This window comes from Schistocerca nitens, chromosome 6, assembly GCF_023898315.1.
Source record: "Schistocerca nitens isolate TAMUIC-IGC-003100 chromosome 6, iqSchNite1.1, whole genome shotgun sequence".
Classification (NCBI taxonomy): Eukaryota; Metazoa; Arthropoda; class Insecta; order Orthoptera; family Acrididae; genus Schistocerca; species Schistocerca nitens.
Genome location: NC_064619.1, coordinates 455,850,327 through 455,874,284, shown reverse-complemented (window position 1 = coordinate 455,874,284; position 23,958 = coordinate 455,850,327). Strand labels below are relative to the sequence as shown.

The window sequence follows — 23,958 nt, the reverse complement described above, 5'->3', positions numbered from 1 at the left end:
TCATCAAAATTCCAGATCCTGCATGGATTCAAAAACCAGGTCGGTGAAGAGAACTGGAAACGATTCTCTGACCAATTCCCGCCACAGCTGAAGGAAAGACTGGGCTCCATGTATGGTGTCTGAACAGAGATTACAGGTATGGCAAAAAAAAGTGACTTCAGTTGCTGGAGGCGGAAATGTATGAAAAAGTGCAATAGGAAGTATAAATCGTTTACTACAAAATAATAAAAAGCTAAGAGACAATTAAAATGCTCAGTTGCAGCACACATTAACTCACTTGGTTAGTGACTAATGTGAAATTTTGAAGTGAGTACATCCATACTGGGGCTAATGTCATGTCTCCAGTACTAGAATTTGTATTGCCGTGTTCTGCTACAGGTGACTAAATGCCTCAACATGGATGCCTTGCCATCCCCTCCCACTCTGTTCCCTTCCCCTCCCACTCTCTTCCCTTCCCCTCCCACTCTCTTCCCTTCCCCTCCCACTCTCTTCCCTTCCCCTCCCACTCTCTTCCCTTCCCCTCCCACTCTCTTCCCTTCCCCTCCCACTCTCTTCCCTTCCCCTCCCACTCTCTTCCCTTCCCCTCCCACTCTCTTCCCTTCCCCTCCCACTCTCTTCCCTTCCCCTCCCACTCTCTTCACTTCCTCTCCCACTCCCACTCTTCTCTTCTATTCCCTTCCACTCCCACTCTTCTCTTCTCTTCCCTTCCACTCCCACTCTTCTCTTCTATTCCCTTCCACTCCCACTCTTCTCTTCTCTTCTATTCCCTTCCACTCCCACTCTTCTCTTCTCTTCTCTTCTATTCCCTTCCACTCCCACTCTATTCCTTTGGTATAACCCACTCCCCTTCCCTTCCGACTCCATTCACCCTCTCCTCCCTCCTTCCCCCCCCCTCCCACTACCCCCCTCTGTCTCAAACTGTCCCACCCTTCTATATTGTAATGTAATATCTTAAAATGTTTTTTGCATGGCTGTCTTCCACAGCAGCTGTTAAAATCTGTTACTATAGATTATCTGTCTTGGGCTGATTACAATTTATTTAAAAAGAATTACACCAGCCACATTTAGCTTGTATTTGTATAGCGTCATTTGTGATTGTTGGTGTTTCTTGACGTATTCTGCTCCTTCTCTCCTTGCTATCAGTGGTGGGCAGTTTTTGTCATTCTGCATTGTTTTCTGCACTGCATTATTTGTACTTCACTTTCTTAACCTGTTTCTCATTCCGCACTACCAGGAGCAAAATATGTAAAGAAACTCCAATAACCATGGATGATGCTTTACAAATGTAAGCAAAACGTGTCTGGTGTAACTCTTTTTAATTAAATTGCAGTCAGTTCTAGACAGATAATCTAAAGTAACAGATTGTAATATCTCAGTATCATAATTAGGTACATACTTTCACATGATTGGTCGCAGACACCAACAAATTATCATTTAAGCGTGTGCATTTGATTTACAAATGTTGTATTGAAAAAATGTGATAGATTGTTGTGACCGAAGTTAGCTGAAAGTGGACATTAAGAGTGAAGCTAATATGTGCTTTCTTTCAAAAGTAAATGTGAGTTATTGAATGACACTGTTGCTGCAGTCGCAAGTCAGTATGTTCCGTGTGTGTTCTGCACACCTGTACACATTACTGGATAGGAAAATGAATTACTATTAATTGGAGAGCTTAGTATTCCAAAGGATTGGAAAAGGGCACAGGTCATCCCCGTTTTCAAGAAGGGACGTCGAATAGATGTGCAGAACTATAGACCTATATCTCTAACGTCGATCAGTTGTAGAATTTTGGAACACGTATTATGTTAGAGTATAATGACTTTCCTGGAGACTAGAAATCTACTCTGTAGGAATCAGCATGGGTTTCGAAAAAGGCGTTCGTGTGAAACCCAGCTCGCGCTATTTGTCCACGAGACTCAGAGGGCCATAGACACGGGTTCCCTGGTAGATGCCATGTTTCTTGACTTCCGCAAGGCGTTCGATACAGTTCCCCACAGTCGTTTAATGAACAAAGTAAGAGCATATGGACTATCAGACCAATTGTGTGATTGGATTGAGGAGTTCCTAGATAACAGAACGCAGCATGTCATTCTCAATGGAGAGAAGTCTTCCAAAGTAAGAGTGATTTCAGGTGTGCCACAGGGGAGTGTCGTGGGACCATTGCTGTTCACAATATACATAAATGATGTGGTGGATGACATCGGAAGTTCACTGAGGCTTTTTGCAGATGATGCTGTGGTGTATCGAGAGGTTGTAACAATGGAAAATTGTACTGAAATGCAGGAGGATCTGAAGCGAATTGACGCATGGTGCAGGGAATGGCAATTGAATCTCACTGTAGACAAGTGTAATGTGCTGCGAATACATAGAAAGATGGATCCCTTATCATTTAGCTACAAAATAGCAGGTCAGCAACTGGAAGCAGTTAATTCCATAAATTATCTGGGAGTATGCATTAGGAGTGATTTAAAATGGAATGATCATACAAAGTTGATCGTCGGTAAAGCAGATGCCAGACTGAGATTCATTGGAAGAATCCTAAGGAAATGCAATCCGAAAACAAAGGAAGTAGGTTACAGTACGCTTGTTCGCCCACTGCTTGAATACTGCTCAGCGGTGTGGGATCCGTACCAGATAGGGTTGATAGAAGAGATAGAGAAGATCCAACGGAGAGCAGCGCGCTTCGTTACAGGATCATTTAGTAATCGCGAAAGTGTTACGGAGATGATAGATAAACTCCAGCGGAAGACTCTGCAGGAGGGACGCTCAGTAGCTCGGTACGGGCTTTTGTTAAAGTTTCGAGAACATACCTTCATCGAAGAGTCCAGCAGTATATTGCTCAGTCCTACGTATATCTTGCGAAGAGACCATGAGGATAAAATCAGAGAAATTAGAGCCCACACAGAAGCATACAGACAATCCTTCTTTCCATGAACAATACGAGACTGGAATAGAAGGGAGAACCGATAGAGGTACTCAGGGTACACTCCGCCACACACCGTCAGGTGGCTTGCGGAGAGTATGGATGTAGATGTAGACCTATTGTTGGATAAAAGGCAGATGTGAAATGTTCAGCTATAGAAGGCAAAGAGTGCCTGCACTCTGTAATAAACTTGTTTGCTTTTACTGCTTTAGCACAGCTGTCACTGTGAATGCTTTAATATAGAACATTGGGTTTAATATCCTGGTGCAGGATCCTTTCTTAGCAATTGAAATTAATCTAATAACCATATTGTACAGATGTTGTCATAGTCATTACACTGTTTAAATAATTTCAGAATTTTTTCTCTCTTCAAATTTCAGACTGTTTATTGACGTCGCACCATAACCCATTTAGTGGGGTGTTTTTTATATGAGAAAAGAACAAACTTCACAGTATTTCATTAAAATCGCCAATCTCACATCATTTCACAAAAATGCCAGTCCCGCATCATTGATTTTGTGAAATTTTTGTATTCCTACTTGTTAGCTTTAAGTCCAGTTACCTTCATGTGACAAAAGCTGTGAAAATTTTCTTGAGTTGGTATTTCCTTATGTCTTGCATATCATCACATAAACAGTTGAGCCAAAACAATGACCACTGCACATAACAAGACTGAACAAATGGTGCCTGGTAGCATTGCAGACATGCGATGCAGTAAGAATAGTTTGTAAGCAGAGCAGAGATGAATGGCGATTTATTATACTGGCGATGTAGAGCAGATCAATACAGCCAAGCACCTGGTAACAAGCAGCTAATGAACAGTTGTTCACATACTACTGTCGTGTTCATCTGTGGAAAGTAACTGAAAGACACACACAGTTAACAGGCAACAGCATGTTGGATGTCCTGGCCTCAGGTTTGAGGCTTGCTACCTCTGTAAACAGTATAAGTAATGATCTGTAAAATCTTGTGACAAAGAAATGTTGGTGCAGTCACAAGTGTCGCGGAACAGTGTTTACCTTGCGTTGTTGAGCACAGGTCTCTGTAGCAGATGGCCCATACGTGTTTCCATATTGAACCGACGACATAACTATGATGGCAGGATTCGCGGGATTATACAAAAATTAGAAACCCAACATTACATTATGTCAGTGAAACAAAATTAATCATAATTGCCTATTTCTGAGGCTCAATTATTATTTTGAAACTGAGAATTGTTCAGGAACTTTGATTATTTGGTCTTGAAGTTGGTATCCAAAAATTTTATTTGGTTTGTGTGTTCAAACTGGTAAAACTCCCAAAACATTTTACAGTGCACAGATTTCTTCAGTTGAAAGCTGTTAACAGAAGAGTTATTATGCCTAGCACAGATGAACAGGAGCAGTTGGATATTTCAGATTCTTTCATTTTCATTTTTAAGTTACCAGCCAGTTACTTTTTGTATGTAAGTCAGTTCATAGGTTAGAGGAAGGCAGTGGCGTGCCACCTCCAATAGGGCTATGTTTAGTACAGCAGCATAGTGTTCAGACCAACCTTGAGACTGATGAAAACTTTTCTTAACTTTCTGAGAAAGTAGTTGAATGGTGATCTACACAGAGAGAAAGAGAACATTAGGCTTTCCTGGCATAATAAGTCTTGAAAGTCTCTTAGTTTCCTGCTGGATTCTAAAATCAGCTCACTTCAATATTTCGTCGATCCAACTGTTTGCCATCTTCAGGAGAACGCTGCTTCTGCTGATAAGTCCCACTGAGAACTGAGGCCAGACTGTAAATCGACATCCATACCATATATGCGCCACTATTCACAGGACCAGGTGGAAGAAAGAAGGCAAGAAGTGTCCCACATGCTACATCTGGCTCAACCACCACCAGATGACATCTCTTCCACAGAGAGTAACCATTTGTTCAGGCAGGAATTATGATGTTGTAGTAGTTTTACCAGCTGACAAGGGGAATGCCACAGTTGTAATGACATGGGATGATTACTTCCTTAAAATGGAAGACTATGTAGTGACCCCACAGAAGGGATTAAGCCCAAGAAACTTTCACTTTTGAAAAGGAGCTCATTGTCCAAAGATTTACATAAGAAGTTTCATCTTGGTGCCGCCATTCCACCCAGGTTGTTGTTGTTGTTGTTGTTGTTGTTGTTACCTTTAGTCCAGAGACTGGTTTAATGCAGCTCTCCATGCTACTCTATCCTGTGCAGGCCTCTCCATCTCTTAATAACTACTGCAACCTACATCCTTCTGAATCTTCTTAGCATATTCATCTCTTGGTCTCCCTCTATGATTTTTGCCCTCCACAATTCCCTTGAATACTAAATTGATGATCCCTTGATGCTTCAGAATGTGTTCTATCAACCGATCCCTTCTTCTAGTCAAGTTGTGCCACAAATTCTTCTTCTCCCCAGTTATATTCAGTGCCTCCTCATTAGTTACCAGGTCTACCCATTTAATCTTCCGCATTGAAAGATTCTGTTCTATTCTTTTCATGTCTAAATTGTTTATCGTCCATGATTCACTTCCATACATGGCTACACTCCATACAAATACTTTCAGAAACGACTTCCTGACACTTAAATCTGTATTCGATGTTAACAAATTTCTCTTCTTCAGAAACGCCTTCCTTACCATAACCTGTCTACATTTTATATCCTCCCTACTTCGGCCATCATCAGTTGCTCTCCAAATAGCAAATCTCATCTACTACTACAAGTGTCTCATATCCTAATCTAATTCCCTCAACATCACCTGATTTAATTCAACTACATTCCATTATCCTCGTTTTCCTTTTGTTCATGTTCATCTTATATCCTCCATTCAAGACATTGTCCATTCCGTTCAACTGCTCTTCCAGGTCCTTTGCTGTCTCTGACAGAATTAAAATGTCGTTGGCAAACCTCAAAGTTTTTATTTTTTCACCATGGATTTTAATTCCTAATCCAAATTTTTCTTTTGTTTTCTTTACTGCTTGCTCAATATACAGATTAACATACGGGATAGGCTACAACCGTGACTCACTCCCTTCCCAACCGCTGCTTCCCTTTGATGCCCCTCGACTCTTATAATTGCCATCTGTACAAATTGTAAATAGCCTTTCGCTTCCTGCATTTTACCCCTGCCACCTTCAAAATTTGAAAGAGTATTGCAGTTAACATTGTAAAAAGCTTTCTCAAAGTCTAAAAATGCTAGAAACGTAGGTTTGTCTTTCCTTTATAAATCTTTTAAGATAAGTCGTAGGGTCGGTATTGCCTTGCATGTTCAAACATTTCTACAGGAAACAAACTGATCTTCCCCAAGGTTGCCTTGTACCAGTTTTTCCATTTGTCTGTAAACAATTTGTGTTGGTATTTTGAAACCGTGACTTATTAATATTAAACTGATAGTTCGGTAGTTTTCACACCTGTCAACACCTGCTTTCTTTGGGATTGGAATTATTATACTCTTCTTAAAGTCTTAAGGTACTTCGCCTGTCTCGTATATCTTGCCCACCAGATGGTACAGTTTTGTCAGGGCTGGCTCTCCCAAGGCTATCGGTAGTTCTAATGGAATGTTGTCTACTCCTGGGGCCTTGTTTCGACTCAGGTCTTTCAGTGCTCTGTCAAACTCATCACACCATAGCATACCTCACATTTCATCTTCATCTACGTCCTCTTCCATTTCCACAATATTGCCCTCAAGTACGTCGCCCTTGTATAGACCCTCTATATGCTCCTTCCGCCTTTCTGCTCTCTCTTCTGTGCTTAGGACCGGTATTTTATCTGAGCTCTTGATATTCGTACAGGTGGTTCTCTTTTCTCCAAAGGTCTCTGTAATTTTCCTCTCAGCAGTATCTATCTTACTCCTAGTGATATATGCTTCGACATCCTTACATTTGTCCTCTATCCAGCCCTCCTTAGCCATTTTGCACTTCTTGTCGATCTCATTTTTGAGATGTTTGTATTCCTTTTTGCCTGCTTCATTTACTGCATTTTTATATTTTCTCTTTTCATCAATTAAGTTCAATATCTCTTCTGTTACCCAAGGATTTCTACTAGCCCACATCTTATTACCTACTTGACCCTCTGCTCCCTTCAGTATTTCATCTCTCAAAGCTATCCATTCTTGAAACTTCCTGGCAAATTAAAACTGTGTGCCGGGCCAAGACTCGAACTCGGGGCCTTTGCCTTTCGCGGGCAAGTGCTCTACCATCTGAGCTACCCAAGCACGACTCACGCCCCATCCTCACAGCTTTACTTCTGCCAGTACCTTGTCTCCTATCTTCCAAACTTTACAGATCATCTCCTGCAAACCTTGCAGAAGTAGCACTCGTGAAAGAAAGGATAGTGTGGAGACGTGATCGACATTTTTATTTAATGGCAATATATATTTTTAGCAGAATGATGGAGTAGCTGTGGATAGTCCTTTATCACCCATATTCACCAGTTTATTTATGGAGGACTTTGAGGAAATGGCACTGAGGACTTCAACTTTGCAACCAACATGGAGATGGAAGTATGTAGATTATGTTTTCCGTCTGGCGCCATGGACGTGATGCTCTCAACAGATTTTTGTACCACTTCAACTGTCTTCACCCCAGCATTAACTTGACCATGGAGGTTGAAAGTGATGGGATGATACCATTCTTGGACGTTATGGTTTACGAAAAACCAGATGGTACTGTGGGACATCCTGAGGATTTGTACGCAGAGCATATTGCACTTCCGACATGGACAGTTTAACCCATGAACTTGTGCATTTGATGACTGTTTTTTAAGGAACATGGATACTTGGAGAACCAGATTTGTCGGGCCATGGAGTTTGGACCATCAGCGGAGGAGCATAGATCGATGGCCTTGGGGCATATCAATTAAGATTGGAAGAATTTTGAGAAATTTTAACATGAAGTGTGTGTTTCATCCACCTTCAAAGATTAGAGCGTTACTTAGCATTGTGAAAGATGATTTGGGGCTTAGGAAGCCTGGTGTATACAAAGTTCCTTATCAGTGTGGGAAGGCTTAAATCGGCCATTTGATTCGCACACTTCATGACGGGTGCGTGGAACATCGCCGTATAAGAGGCTACAACAGACGGAAAAATCAGCGGTAGCAGAACATTGCTTAAAAGAGGGACACAGTATGAAATTTGACAAAACTGTGATAGTTGCCAACACTTCCAGTTTTTGGAACAGTCTCTAAAAAGAGGCATTTGAAATTAGGTTGGAGGATAATTTAATTAATAGACACAATGGGTTTCCTTTTAGCACGATGTGGAAACCTCTACTATCCTGCATCAAAACAGAACATTCTTCAGTGTGATGAGTCAGAGTGTTCGAAAATCATCTCCGAGTGCAATATATGTCGCTGCCATTGTTCTAATAAGGACGGCACCACGTGCCCAGTCTTTGAGGGCAGTAACTGTGATGGGCGGCACACGGCACTGAGGCCTATATTGGACATTGATTTGCGGCCTTGCATCTGTTCTCAGTGGGGCTCATCAGCAGAAGCAGTGAGGAAACCCGAAGAGACTTTCAATAAAGAGAACACATTGCAACATCACCGTTTTTGTTTTCCACCCCGTACCCTGGTTCTGCTTCTCACATTCGTAAAACTTATACAGAAACAAGTGGTGGCTTTGCTGCAGACAGCACAAGGTGTCTTCCCTTCAATCATATTTTTATAACAAGACAGCCATCAATAATGTACACAAAGGTGGAAATCATAGTCACATGCTTCTAAGTGCAAACAATAGACAAACCCAGCAGAATGTAATGCAGAGTCTTAATTTCCAATCAGTAAAAAAGTTTTTATGTCAGTTCTATATTTTATTGGTTTGTACCCAGGGGAACAGTATTTTTGACATCTTCTCTGTTGCAGGTGGTGCACGGGGGAGCAGCGAGGGGGGGTGGGTGAAACCACTTTACCGGCAGAGTGGCATGCTTCGGCTGATGCTCCACGGCCCGCATCACACCTGGATTGCGCCGCAATTCTAACATGGCGGCACCCCGGCCTCGAGCTGCAGGGGGGGTGGGGGGTGGGCCGGCGGGGAGGGAGGGGGCAGGGGAAGGGGCGCGAAGCTAGGGCCAGCGGGTTCTCAAAGTTCAGTGTAATGGTCTTTTTATGTTAAAATTCCGTTCTTTCTTGTTGTCACTTTTTATGCTTTAACATGTTTAAAATAGGGAAATTTTTCAGTCGCTACTGGAATTTTGTGGGATGTCAGACAGTTCTAGAAGTGGAATTAGGTTAACATCTAAAAATTAAAGTAACTGTACTTTAAGTTTAGTTTGTAAGATGTACCTAGAGTAATATTTTTAAGGCTTGCATTAATAAAATTATTGGTAAATAGACATTAAAACATTACAATTATAGGTGTGAGGGGAAATATCTGAATCCTCAAGAGACGCCTAAACGGCTCCGACGGACAGTGTATATTGTTCCAAAAATTCTTCGGTAGTCTAGTCCGTCTCTGCTTCCGACCCCTGCATTGCACTTGTTCTGTATATGCAGGAGACTTGGTAAACCCCCTTCCCGGTGTTGTGTAGGAAAATTTCGTAAGTTTGCCACGGCAAGTGGGCCGAGTACTTAGAAGTGCCTTAGTAAGCATCACACGCTACAGCAGGTGCTGCTGCAAATATGTTTCATTTTGTTGAGCCTCACAGATCTAATGCTATTGTTTTTTTTTTGTATGAAGCAATGTGTGGTTTTTTTGCCTTTAAAATGGTGGTTTCACAAGCAGAGTTTTCATTTAGTCACTTGTTAAGTACAGCAGGTCCCTTGATTACTTTTTATTTATGTGTAATGTAGTTCTTTCTATAGTTGTTGCAGATCATTTGATTAAATGCCAGTGACTGTGTGATGCTCAGTTGCTATGAGGTAGGCACAGTAGACCAGCCAAAACATTGGTCTGTAAAATGTTTTCCACAATAATCTCACAGGTCTTCATGTGAGTCAATTCAGTCGTTTTTAGTGCTGTACTTTTTATGCTGAATAGTGTGTGTGTGTGTGTGTGTGTGTGTGTGTGTGTGTGTGTGTGTGTGTGCGCACCCACACACACTTGTGTGAGCTGTGTTATTGTTTTTCAGGAAACTGAGTACAATTAGTTGAGCAGTTATCAGTGAATGTGATTAATAACCTTGGTAAATTTTTAAGTATTTTCTTAATGTGATCAATGCTGTAAGTACATGTAATACTTTTAAGTTCCTTTTTATAAATGAAGATAGTGAACACTTTATTTCTGTTAATAATTTAATAGTGGATGAATATTTGCTTTACATGACTTGCAGCGTTGTTGCAAGTATCTTTAGGAAATTGTATTTTCATTCTTGTTGAGTGACAGAGCTTATACTGTTTTAAGGTCTCTCTGAGAAATGTGTACTTCAGCTCATAAAATCTGTTGTTGACTGAAATTTATATTTTTTTAGTAGTCAATTTCTCCCAAGTAGCCTTCTTTAAGTTCCTTTGACATAGTTTTGTTCCCAATGACAGAATCTCCACAGTCAGCTTTTCCCCTTAGTCTTTATTCAATTACGTATACTTCGTTGCCATTTTTATTACATTGCTGTTATGTATATTTTCTAAACTATTTCATGTTGTGTCAGATATTTAAAATCTCCTATCAATAAAATTGCTTTCATTGCAGTTACTGTAAACATAGTCACCTCTCTAATCAAGTGTTTCGTAACTACAATAAAACTCATATATCAGACTTAAAAGTTTAATAACAGAAATGAACCACATGATGTATAAATTACGGTTTATAAACAATGTTAACGTCTTCTTGAATCAGTCTTCACTGGTTGATATCATCAGTAGTATGTTAATCAATCCTTTTTGTAGTCGGGTATAATTTTTGAATACACTTTGTGGAATAGTAATTGACCCTTAGTTTTTTGTTTTTTTTTTTTTTTTTTTTTTATTTATGACATTAGTGACTGTGGCAGCTTATTCTTTTTGTTGCCAAGTACTGGTTTCTCTTCTAGAATAAGTATATAAGTAGATTGATAAGTCTTTGATGATGTCATGGTTTTTCCTTATATTGTGCTGTGATAAAAAAAAATGCATCCTCCATGTCTGTTATTGGTGTCCTCATTCAGTGCATGCACATAGAAATTTGATCATTCCATTAATAAATGCGGAAAAGGATACTGATAAATTTACACAGCTTAAAATAATGTTTTGCTCAGATGTTCAATGTTTCACTAATTCCTGCAAATCTTCATACAGTGTATTGTTATTTATTTTTTCTTTTTAAAAAAAGTTACTTGTTATGGATAATTGGTAAATTAATACTGCAGGAGCAGAATTAACTTGTTTTAATAAATTTATGGATGCCAGATTTTAGTACCAAAGTAATAGTAAGTGTCCATGCTTTAGTGATCTGTGATTATGTATAGAATATTATATAAGTTGTAATGTTAAGGGTAGAAATTATATTTTTGTTAGCAAATCATGTGGTACTAAAGTTGTGAATGCACATTTATAATGCTGTCATTTGTTTTCTGTTGTTTAATGTCAGGTGATCTCACTGGAGGGACACTATAAGTTCTGTGACATTTCTAATGTTTCATAAATGCTATGAACTCTAGCCCTTTACCTTGTAAGGCAAACGAAGATTTTTTGCAGAATTTCTTGTTTTACTTTCTCATGGCCTGTTACATGCATCCACTGAGATCACTTGACTTCTCTGTGAAAATGCATAAACATAGTGTAATTATAATTCTGTAATAATATGAAATCAGAATTTTTGTGTATAGTATTTAATGTATATTTTCTATTGTGTAGAAATATTTTTAAGATTTTATGTCACTGCATTTTAGAAGTGATTTCTTATACATAAATGTGTATGTAATAATACTGTGCATATGTAATGTAATTTACTTGTAAATTCTATCTGTTAGTTGAACATTTACACATTGTACAGAATACTCAGAAGAAGTGCAAAATTTAAAAAAAAAAAGATAAAGGGAGAAACAAAGTATCTGATCCTTCCGTTATAAATGCACATGCTTTCATTAATTGTTACATTATGTCATTTATACTTCATAAAATTGTCAATAATCACTTGATTTTGTTATCATTTCAAAATTAAAATCTTTTGTTGTTTAAGAACTGTTTTGTCATCTTATATTCAAATAGTCTCATGAATCAGCAAGAGTTTTCTTAGGTACTTACCAAAGTATGAAAATGAAATAAACTGCTGGAAATATTGGTCAGGGAATATCCAAATTTCAACAATCGTACATCTGAGAGTAAAAAGATAGCTTCAATGCACGATTGAACATGACATTAACTTGACTTTTTGTATATTGCACTAGGGGTTATTTTAACATAATATAGTGTCTAACAATTTTTACAAGATAAAATGGCTTTAAATGAATAGAAAAAACACTAGCGTATCCAGTAATCAATGCTAAGGTGAATAGCTGAATTTTGAAAGCTCGAATGAAAGCAGCATTTCTCTTTATGCGAGTTGCAATTGACATACCTTTCAAATTTTTAAACCTGTCCCAAAAAATTCACCAGCAGATTGCAAGGTGCTGTATAGTAAGATGACCTAATCCCATCACTAATTTTAAACTTTTTGTGTGATTGCTTTTGACTGAAAATTCTGCAATCTCAAATATTTAAGCTCTCCTATTGAAGTTTGGCAGTATTATTGCCATTAAAGTGTGGAGAAAAGCTATTAAAATTTATCCCATCTGGTGCCAACAAAATGATCTTAGATTCGGAAGGCCGTGGTACTTCTCTGTGCAGCCTGGTAATGCCTGCTTGATGTTATTGCCAAACTTTGCTGTAATGCATCAGTTGGAACTCGCAGGGGTGACGACCAATAGTTATTTAGTCAACCATACGTACGTCACCAGGTGTTGCACACAGTTCGAACACAGCTCAGACAAAAATATTCCTTCTTCCTCCTGTTATTGTTCCAGATCTCTGGCTGCTAGGATTTTGTATATAATATCACAGTTCTGAACATTGAGGCTGTGGTGGTGTGATCTGTATATGTAGTTTCTGGGTGTTGCAGTCAACAATTTTGAGTTGAGTTGCTGCAAAGGAAGCTGGAATCAGCAGTAGCACTAGACTGAACCATAACTAATAGTTTGAAAACAACCTCCATATTCCCATTCTACAGTTTCCTGAGTCAAGGTAGTTCATATTCTGCAAAATAAAATAATTTTTAGGGTAGTTCGTATTCTTCAAAACATAAGAACAACTTTTTTCTGTGCTTGCTCAGCAACCTAAGATTTCAAATTTCTTATCGAATTTTATAGAGTCATACAACATGGGGGACATTTTTTGTGCCCCATCTCATGTAGGCAGAGACAGGGCCTCTGCACCACCTCATGCAGGAAGTGGCCTACAGTACCATCAGAAACATGTCCTGCCACTTGTCGGGAAATAAATAAAATAAACCAAATCAAAATGGAATGAACATGACTGATTTTCATCACTGGAAAGCATTTATGAAATGCATATGTCTAAGCATCATAGAAAGGCAGTAAATCACATTGTTAATATAAGTGAAACGAAAAAATGTGGCATTGGCAAAATGTTAAATAAAGAATTTCTTTTGTACATAAATGGTTGTAATAATGACATATTCTCAAATAAGAGCAAAATAGTATTTATGAAGTGCCACTAGATGTCTCGAGGTACACGTCTTTAGCTTATGCGACATAAAGTTCCATCATCTTTGGCACATGCAGTTGGGAGTTGTTGTGGTGCATGTCAGGACATGTTTCAGTGCTTCTGCAAATTGTGAAATAGATAATGTGAAGGAGCAATGGACTTGTATCAAATTCTGTTGACAGTTGAATAAAACTGCAGCTGGAAACCTCCACATGCTGTTTGTGAGTGTGCTCAGAGTTGAGCAAAAATATTTGATGGGTTAAAGCACTTGAAGGAAGGCAGGGATCGGTGGAAAATGATAAACATTCGTGTCGACCATCAACATGCACAATTCCGGAAATGATTATGAAAGTGCTTGACATGATTCGAGAAGAATGAGGGCAAACAATACATGATGTTGAAGCACACTTAGGCTGTCATATGGTACATGTCAATGAATTCTAGCATATGAACTGAACATAAGACAAATCGAAGTGAAGTTTGTCCCTTGTCTCCTCAGCAACAACCAGCAAAACCTGAGGATTCAGACTTGCACTGAGCTGCAACAAAAAGTTTGTGTGTGTCCAAAATTCTTATCCTGAGTCATAACTGGTGATGAATCTTGTGTCGACAGTAATGACCTTGAAGCAAAGTTACAATTATCACAATGGAAAACTCAATCTTCTCCAAGGCTGGAAAAAGCTCTACAAGTTTGCAGCAACTTGAAGTCAGTGCTGATCATTTTCCGCCATTTGGAGGAAAGTACATAAGGAGTTCATAGCACCTGATCAGTCTGTCAACAGGCAGTTTTACTGCGAGGTTTTGAGGCAACATGGAAAATGTATGTTGGAAATGGCCGGAGTTGTGGAAACAGGAAGACTGACTGGTGCACCATGAAAACACACTTGCACACACATTGCTCGTTGTGAAGAAATTTGTGGCCAGAAACTTGGCAACAGTTCCCCCAACCTCCCTGCTCACTAGACATAGCCCTGTGCAACTTCCACCTGTTCCCAAAGATGAAAATCACTTTGGAAGGGTGACTTTTTCACTCTATTGAATACATCCAAATGGAATCGGAACAAGTCCTGAACAAGGACTTCAGTGAGTGCTTCCAAAAAGGGGAACAATGCTGGGATCATTGCATATATACCAGAGGTGACAAAGGAGGGTGAATTAGACATAAGTATAGTTTTGATTTTTACAGTGAAATTCTCTGATATTTTGGATAGCACCTTGTATAAATATTTACCTTTACCATATTTTGAAGATTGTAAGTAGGTGTGGAATTTAAATGAGGAGCAACAGTAACAACTCACTGGATGGTAGACACACGGAGATCTCGGTCTACTCAACACTTCTAATTGGTGATTTGTTATCTTTACTCCTTAATCATTTATATGTGTAGTGATCAATTAGTCCTCAAACTAAAAGAATGAAATATTATAATTTATAAAAATAAACCATATTTATATATTCTCATTTTTTAGGGCAGTAGTTACTGAAAAGCTACAAAATGTCAGAGGGCGTCATGAATGTTCTATTGTATTTCTATAACAAATTGAAAAAAAAAAAAAAAAAAAAACAGAATATGAAGGAAAACACACTTGATGAATTGAGTTACAGTCAGTTACTGTGCTGCTGCCACAGGGAATGTTATGTAAGCAGACCTGGATGTCAACAGACATAGTGGCCATCAGTATAACAGTATGAAAAAAATTTGCTAAGTTGGGACATTTGATTGCAGCTAGTACACAGCATACATTTAACCTCCGTAGTAATGCAAGCACTGGTCTTTTCATGTGCCAAATGTGTTGAGAGAGTACCTCAATTTGAGAAACAATTTTCACCACTAGAGTGATACTTCAGTTTTCAATATGTTGTCACATTTTACCATTGGCTCTTGGTGAAATCACTTTGTCGCATGCATACATCCGCTTTCACAGTGCATGTAGTAGCATTGTCATAGGAATATTACCACTGAATGTTAAAAGCATGAAAAATGTGCAGCAGTGGACTCACGTTTGGGAGAAATGGATTCAAGATCTCCACCTGCTCACATTGCTTTAAGTTTTCTTAAATTGACGAAGTTGATTCTCGGGAGGGTCCTTTGGGAAAGGACATGCCCAATTTTCTACAGTGTCTGCATTTGTGTGTTACTCTAATGACTTTGTCATTAATGTGACATTACAAACTTTCTTCTGTCCATACTGTTGAGTCACAGATGTGGTTTCTTAAAAAAAAAAATTTATTGTTAGTGGCCTTTGGACGTCACCCATATGTGCAGCCACAGAATAATTTTGTAATATTAAAAAACAATTATCGATTACATTCATTTGCCTTGGAACTAAGTTAATGATCAAAGAAAATTAAAAAATAAGCAATAATATAAAAGAAGGGTTGATAACACAAATCATACCTATTTTTATTTACTGTATTATAATGTAACATTTTAAAAAACATCTCTCTTACTTCGTTCATACTTGTTCTACTATAGAATCTTGCAGGAGTTTATACACTTTTATGCCTTTTTTTGCTAAAATTTTAAATGGTTATTGATAAAGCATTGCCTTAGGACTTTAATATTGTAGTTCCTTGATATCTTCTGTTGCAGGTCAAGAAACTGTGGTTAATATCTGCTCTACAGCTGCATTCTCATGAAGACGTGATCATGTGAGGTGGTAGTGATGTTGCCAGAATTGTCCATGATTGAAGCAGATTTGTGCAATTGTGATTAGAAAGTTTCTGCTGTATGTGCAATTTGGCTAGTAATGATGTGATTGGAGATTAGTTACCACTGTCGCTTATCATCTCACTTTAATTTCCTAAGACTGATTGATGTTTTTGTTCCATCAGGCCCTGATTCTAGTCCTTGTAGTATGTAGGGAATTGTCAGGTGGCACTTCATCATCCTTGACCAGAGTATCTGCTTCATTTCTCTTTATTCTGCTGTGCACCTTCATCCAAAATATGAGTCTTACTTAGGTGAAGAGGCTCCCGAACTGCTTCTATAACCCATTAGATGAAAAAAATGTTTAGTATTGGTTACATCGTAGCATTTTAAATCCGTCATAGCTGAGCTTGAATCTGATGCACTAAGAATTATTTCTTCTCAAACTTCTTTTGCAGATTTAAGTCCCTTCTAAATCATTGAGTATGGTCGCTACTTCAGGGAGATTAAATTTTTCTCCTCTGTTAGTCTTGCCATGTACAAATGCACTTCCTGCTCCATATTTATGTTTAGCCCCATCTGCATAAGCCTTAGGGGGTGTCCATCTGCTAAATTGTGAGCTAAAAGTTCCTCATACTGTGTACAACGTATGAGTGAAAGGTGCGTCTTATTTGTTCAGTTTCAGTGTGTTAGTGGGGGGCATGCTGAAGCAGATCAAATAGGGGGAAGTAGTGATGTATTCATTCAAAGGTAAAATATCAAAGTAAAAATCAGTGAAGAGCAGTAGTTTCATAAACCAATATATGTCTGTGTAGCATTTAGTGAGTTCTCTAATCTTTGTTAATAAACTATTATGTAAAATTTGGAAACTGGAATGTAACATCCATCTTCTATAGCTGTACTAAGTCAATACGACATGTTACTTCCCCAAATGATCTGCTACCTGATGATACACAACAATTTTTATCAAAATTGTGTTCGTACAATTGTCTATCTTAAAGTTTCTTGACATAGTGGACCCACTATGCAGTGCCACTGCTCCATGCCACTAGACATCATCATCGTCTGCAGAGGGTCAAGGGCTGTAAGGAAGCTCTGCTCTACACAAGCTACAAAATGACATAACCATTTTTAAAGGACACTTCTGTATTTACAACATTTGATTAAAGGACACTTCTGTATTTATAACATTTAATTTGTAGATCAGACCAACATCTCTAAACCTTAAAACAGGATCACTGCATACATTATATCTGTTCAACTGTTTAGCAGGTGTTGACATTACCTGCCACCTTCTCCATGGTTTTCATGGTGCTGAAGCATATGTGACACCTTCACAGCAGGTGGAGACAGTCACAGCCATGCCTTGGCAAAGTTGTGTGTTTGTGTCTTTCTCCAAATCTGCACATACACTAAGTGATCAAAAGTATCCAGACGCTCCCAAAAACATACTTTTTTCATATTAGGTGCATTGTGCTGCCAGGTACTCCATATCATCAGTGACCTCAGTAGTCATTAGACATCATGAGAGAGCAGAATGGGGTTCTCTGCAGAAACTCACGGACTTTGAACGTGGTCAGGTGATAGGGTGTCATTCTTGTCATCGTCTGTACGCGAGATTTCCACACTCCTAAACATCTCTAGGACCACTGTTTCTGTGGAAACGTGGAGCGACATGTACAGCACAAAAGCATACTGGCATACCTCGTCTTTTGACTGACAGAGACCACTGACAGTTGAAGAGGGTTGTAATGTATAATAGGCAGACATCTATCCAGACCATCACACAGGAATTCCAAACTGATCAGGATCCACTGCAAGTACTATGACAGTTTGGAGGGAGGTAAGAAAACTTGGATTTCATGGTCGAGCGGCTATTTGCAAGCCATACATCACGCTGGTAAATGCCAAACAACGAATCGCTTGGTGTAAGGATGATTGAACAGTGGAAAAACGTTGTGTGGAGTGGCAAATCACAGTACACAATGTGGCGATCCGATGGCAGGGTGTGGGTATGGCGAATGCCCAGTGAAAGTCATCTGCCAACATGTGTAGTGCCAACAGTAAAATTCCGAGGTGGTGCTGGTGGTGGTGTTATGGTATGGTCATGTTTTTCATGGCAGGGGCTTGCATCCGTTGTTTTGCATGGCACTGTCACAGCATAGGCTTACATTGACGTTTTAAGCACCTTCTTGCTTCCCACTGTTGAAGAGCAATTCGGGGATAGTGACTGCATCTTTCAACACGAGCAAGCACCTGTTCTTAATGCACGGCCTGTGACGGAATGGTTACATGACAATAACATCCGTGTAATGGATTGGGTTGCACAGAGTCCTGACCTGAATCCTATAGAACAACTTCGGAATGTTTTGGAACGCCGATTTCGTGCCAGGCTGTACAGATTTACATTGATACCTCTCCTCAGTGCAGCACTCCATGAAGAATAGGTTGCCATTCCCCAAGAAACCTTCTAGCACCTTATTTAACATATGCCTGCGAGTGTGGAAGCTGTCGTCAAGGCTAAGGGTGAGCCAACACCATATTGAATTCCAGCATTATCGATGGAGGACACCACTAACTTGTAACTGATTCTCAGCCAGGTGTCCTGATACTTTTGATCACATAGTGTAAATCAACACAGGGTGTGCACAGTGGGAAATTTTCTACATACTAGCTAAGTAAACAATGTTTCTACGCGAACTACTTTTATAGACTTGTGAGTAAGAAGTGAAACGTTGTTTTGGATGAGCAATGATCAGCATGTTCCACCAAAAAATGATCCATCTACATCTGTACACATACTTTGCAAGGTTCTGTTTGGTGTGTGATGGAGGGTACTTGCTCCACTACTAGTCTTTTACTTTCCTGTTCCTCCTGCAAATAGGGGGGGGGGGGGGGGGGGGGGAACAGACTGTGTATGTGCCTCTATAGAGCCCTAATTTCTCGTATTTTCATGATCCTTAATGTGAAGTGTATACTTATGGCTGTAGAATAGTTTTGCTGTCAGCTTCAAATGAAAGGTCTCTAAATTTCCTCAAAAGTGCTCCTCGGAAAGAACATAATCTTCCTTCCAGGGATTCCCATTTGCATTCCCAAAGTATCTCCATAACACTCATATGCTATTTGAACCTATTGATTACAAATATAGAAGCCCGCCTCTGAATTGGTTTGATGTTTCTCTTTAATCTAACCTCGTACAGATCTAAAACACTCAAGCAGTATCCAAGGGTTGGTCGCTCTGGTGTCCTGTATCCTGTCTGCTTTACAGGTAGAACCATATTTCCCCAAAATTCTCCTAATAAACCTAAGTATACTATTTGCCTTCCCTACCACAATCCTTACGTGCTTGTTCCATTTCATATAACTGCAATGTTGTGCCCAGATATTTCAGCGACATGAATGTGTCAAACAGAGATTTGGAATTATTTCCTGCTCAGTTGTACTGGCATTTCATTTGGTTCCACCAGCAAAGCATTAAATGAAGTAGATTTGAATGTTCTACTGTAGACACTGAGGGCTTTATACCAGCACATGTCGTTCCTTTAGGCTATTTTATGTTGCTAAACTGTACCAGAGGCATCCACAGTGTGAGGTGATCTTAAAGCGCAGTAAATGTAAATATAAGGTCTGCTCCCAACAAACATTTGTAACAGCTCGAAGTATATTTGTGGTATGTTCCATTTTTTAATTACATTCTAAATGTGGTGGATACTTTTAGATGTAGCTCTAACTACTTAACCACACTTGATTGAAAGATAACATAAAGGGGCCTTAGCTTATGCTTCTTATTTTGTTAAGCCTATATCAAGTATCTATGCAAACAGATTGTTTCTGAGGTGCTATATTGAGGCAGCTCTCATTCAGCCATGCATGGAACACTATTATAACATTATTCAGAAGCTGCTAATGCTCAGCAAAACTATCACTTTGAGTATAAATACTTAAATCATCTACATACACCAATTCTTGAGTGGAACATTGACTGTAGGTCTGATGTAAATAGATTAAACAGTTACAGTGATGACAAGACTTGTTCTCCTTGGCACTACTGTTTCACTGTCCCTTATAATGTTCAGGGATCTGTCAATCAACAAGCAGAGTATTTTGTGGATGAATGACAACGAGAAGTCATGATTCTTTAACTTATTCATCAGTAGATGCATAAAGATTGTCATAAGTGTAATGTCCATACACGCTGCAAGTAAATATCATCACTAAATTTGAGTGACATATCAGTGGCAAATGATACCAGGATTTTAGTTGTGTCTTTATCCTTTCTCAAACTGCTTTGTCTTAAGAGGCAGTGTTCCACGGTCCTCAGTCCACCATTTTAATTTGTGTTTAATCTTCCATTCCACCATCTTAAACACACACAGTGGAAGAGTAATGAACCTGTATGACAAAGCGTACTTGGATGCTTTACTGGTATTATATACTGGTTTGTCCCAAGTAGTCTTCATTTCTGAAATATGGCTTTGGTAGGGCCATATTTTGTTTAACTCTCGAGCAGGTGTGCATGTGTATAAAGTGCTCCAATCAAAAATAGCATTGTCTTGTACCATTCCATAGTTCCTTTACAATTGCGAGCCCATACCTATTCCTTCATAATTGTTTCAGCTAACCAGTAATAAGTTTGATGCCATACATCCAAGTGAACAGCAGTAATATAAAATAAACGAGAGAGGTGAGAAAAAATTTACGATCCATGCAAGAAAATGACCCAGATTCCAAGCTAGCAGCACAATCCCACACTGAGGCAGTTAACTAAAAGATAATTAATAATCAAATAATTGGTTGGCAGGGATCTGATTGAACTGCTTTTTAATGCTTCGTGTGTGTCTTTACTGTGGGATGACATTTGCATGTGGTAACAGTGTTACAATGAAACGTTAATTTTATTATTCTTTAATACCTGCTCGAGGGTTAAGATGTGCAATAGTTGAATTTGTTTATTCTCTGACATGTTTTAGAGCATTGAGAATGAATGTTATCTGGTCCTGAGGCAGTATTCTTCCTGTGGGCTATTGCCCAATATTTTGTTAGGGAGACACTTCCATTTAGTAAATGTCCCATCTGACTGTGTACCATGGGCTCCTCTCTGTCCTGTTGTGCTGCATATATGGTAAGATAGGATAAAACATAACTGAAAGGTTTTTGAATGTTGACTGTAAGGTTTCCATTACTGTATTAATTCGTCTTAACCTCTTACTGTTATCCCAAACAATATTCATGGAGGATTCTTCAGGTGGATATTCATAATTTCTTCCACCTTTCCCCTCTTTTTTTTTATTTTTGTACAGGTGCTTCATGCTTGCCTGGATGTGACTTATATTAAGAAATATCCCTTCTACGGCTTGTCACTTGCAGATTTTGAGTGCTGCTCTCCTCTCCAGCTGACATCTTATTTTCTTTATACTATTGTCCTCACAAGACCAGAGGTAGCCTTGCAGAGACATAGAAGGGCATGTTTTGCGGATTTGAGATCTCGGCTGCCCTTTCGATAGTATGGATAAGATTGGTATAGTCAACTCACACATCCCCACTTTCCTTGCTTCTCCATCAGCACTTCCTCCTATTGCACCCTCTTTGCTTTTTGTGTATTCTATTTCTATAGTGGAGCATTCTTTTTTCCTGTTCTGGGGCTACTCGGACATGTTATCGGTATCAGTAGGTAGTCAGACACGAGTGGCTTTTGTAAATTCTCAGCTAGCTTGCTGCGCAAAATTATCTGAGGCGAAACTGACAACAGCACATTTTTTGGTGGCAGGTCTCCTAATTCCAGTTGGCGTTCCATTGTTTAATGCTACTAGTATCTTCACATCTTTCATCTGTTATTTCCCTTCCAACCCTGTCTTCGACATTTAGGTCCCAAGTGGGATAATGAACGTTCGTGTTTCCGACTATTACCTTCATATGGTTCACAGCATTAATTATTTCCATTCTCTTATTTACTACTTAGGAGGCCTGTAAATCCATCCCTTGTATGCAGAGTGAACCTACTGTCCTTTATCATAGCATTTTTAAGATTTAGTTGTATATGTGAAAAGCGTGTATCGTTTTTTGTAAGGATGGCACTTCCTCTGTAGCCATCCTTCCTATCTTTTCTTATCATACTATATCCTGGAAATGATAGGTTCATCAGATTGGATCCATGTTTCTAAAAATGCCACATACAGATATACTTAAGGTTATAACCGTTTTAAGTAGCCTATCTTCATTCAACTAAATGAATAAGCATTCCACTGTATAATGTTAATGAATTTGATCATAATTACTGGTGTCGTAAGTAAATTCACACTTCAGTCTTTTACACTACTGGCCATTAAAATTGCTACACCACTAAGATGACGTTCTACAGACGCGAAATTTAACCGATAGGAAGAAGATGCTGCGATATGCAAATGATTAGCTTTTCAGAGCATTCACACAAGCTTGGCGCCGGTGGCGACACCTACAACGTGCTGACATGAGGAAAGTTTCCAACCAATTCCTCATACACAAACAGCAGTTCACCAGCGTTTCCTGGTGAAACGTTGTTGTGATGCCTCGTGTAAGGAGGAGAAATGCATACCATCACGTTTCCGCTTTGATAAAGGTCAGATTGTAGCCTATCGCGATTGCGGTTTATCGTACGTGACACTGCTGCTCGCATTGGTCGAGATCCAATGACTGTTAGCAGCATATGGCATTGGTGGGTTCAGGAGGGTGATACGGAATGCCGTGCTGGATCCCAACAGCCCCATATCACTAGCAGTCGAGATGACAGGCATCTTATCCGCATGGCTGTAACGGATCGTGCAGCCATGTCTTGCTCCCTGAGTCAACAGAGTGGAATGTTTGCACAACAACAACCATCTGCAAGAACAGTTCGACGACATTTGCTGCAGCATGGACTATTAGCTCGGAGACCATGGCTGTGGTTACCCTTGACGCTGCATCACAGACAGGAGTGCCTGCAATGGTGTACTCAACGACAAACCTGGGTGCACGAATGGCAAAACGTCATTTTTTTGGATGAATCCAGGTTCTGTTTACAGCATAATGATGGTCGCATCCGTGTTGGGCGACATCACGGTGAATGCACATTGGAAGCGCGTATTCGTCATCGCCATACTGGCGTGTCACCCGGCATGATGGTATGGGGTGCCATTGGTTACACGTCTCAGTCACCTCTTGTTCGCATTGACGGCACTTTGAACAGTGGACGTTACATTTCAGATGTGTCACGACCTTGGCTCTACCCTTCATTCGATGCCTGCGAAACCCTACATTTCAGCAGGATAATGCACGACCGCATGTTGCAGGTCCTGTACGGGCCTTTCTGGATACAGAAAATGTTTTACTGCTGCCCTGGCCAGCACATTCTCCAGATCTCTCACCAATTGAAAACGTCTGGTCAATGGTGGCCAAGCAACTGGCTCATCGCAACACGCCAGTCACTACCCTTGATGAAATGCGGTATCGTGTTGAAGCTGCGTGGGAAGCTGTACCTATACATGCCATCCGAGCTGTGTTTGACTCAACACCCAGGCATATCAAGGCCGTTATTACGGCCAGAGGTGGTTGTTCTCGGTACTGATTTCTCAGGATCTATGCACGCAAATTGTGTGAAAATGTAATCACATGTCAGTTCTCGTATAATATATTTGTCCAATGAACACCCGTTTATGATCTGCTTTTATTCTTGGTGTAGCAATTTTAATAGACAGTTGTGTATTATACTGCTCTGTGCTGCTGATTCTAACTGCATGGCTGAACTGACTTTTTCAATGGTAGTAAT

The 23,958-nt window shown here is 39.5% G+C and overlaps 1 protein-coding gene across 1 annotated transcript in view; it reads left to right on the top strand.

The window, feature by feature from the left end:
* Positions 1 to 8,910, top strand: part of LOC126263146 (transportin-1) — a 148,936-nt gene extending 140,026 nt beyond the window's left edge. Inside the window, exons 19-20 of the mRNA XM_049960180.1 lie at positions 16 to 136; positions 8,777 to 8,910. Coding sequence (XP_049816137.1) covers positions 16 to 123 — 108 coding nt within the window. The 3' untranslated portion in view covers positions 124 to 136; positions 8,777 to 8,910. The remainder of the gene's footprint in view (positions 1 to 15; positions 137 to 8,776) is intronic.
* The last annotated feature ends 15,048 nt before the right edge of the window (positions 8,911 to 23,958 follow it).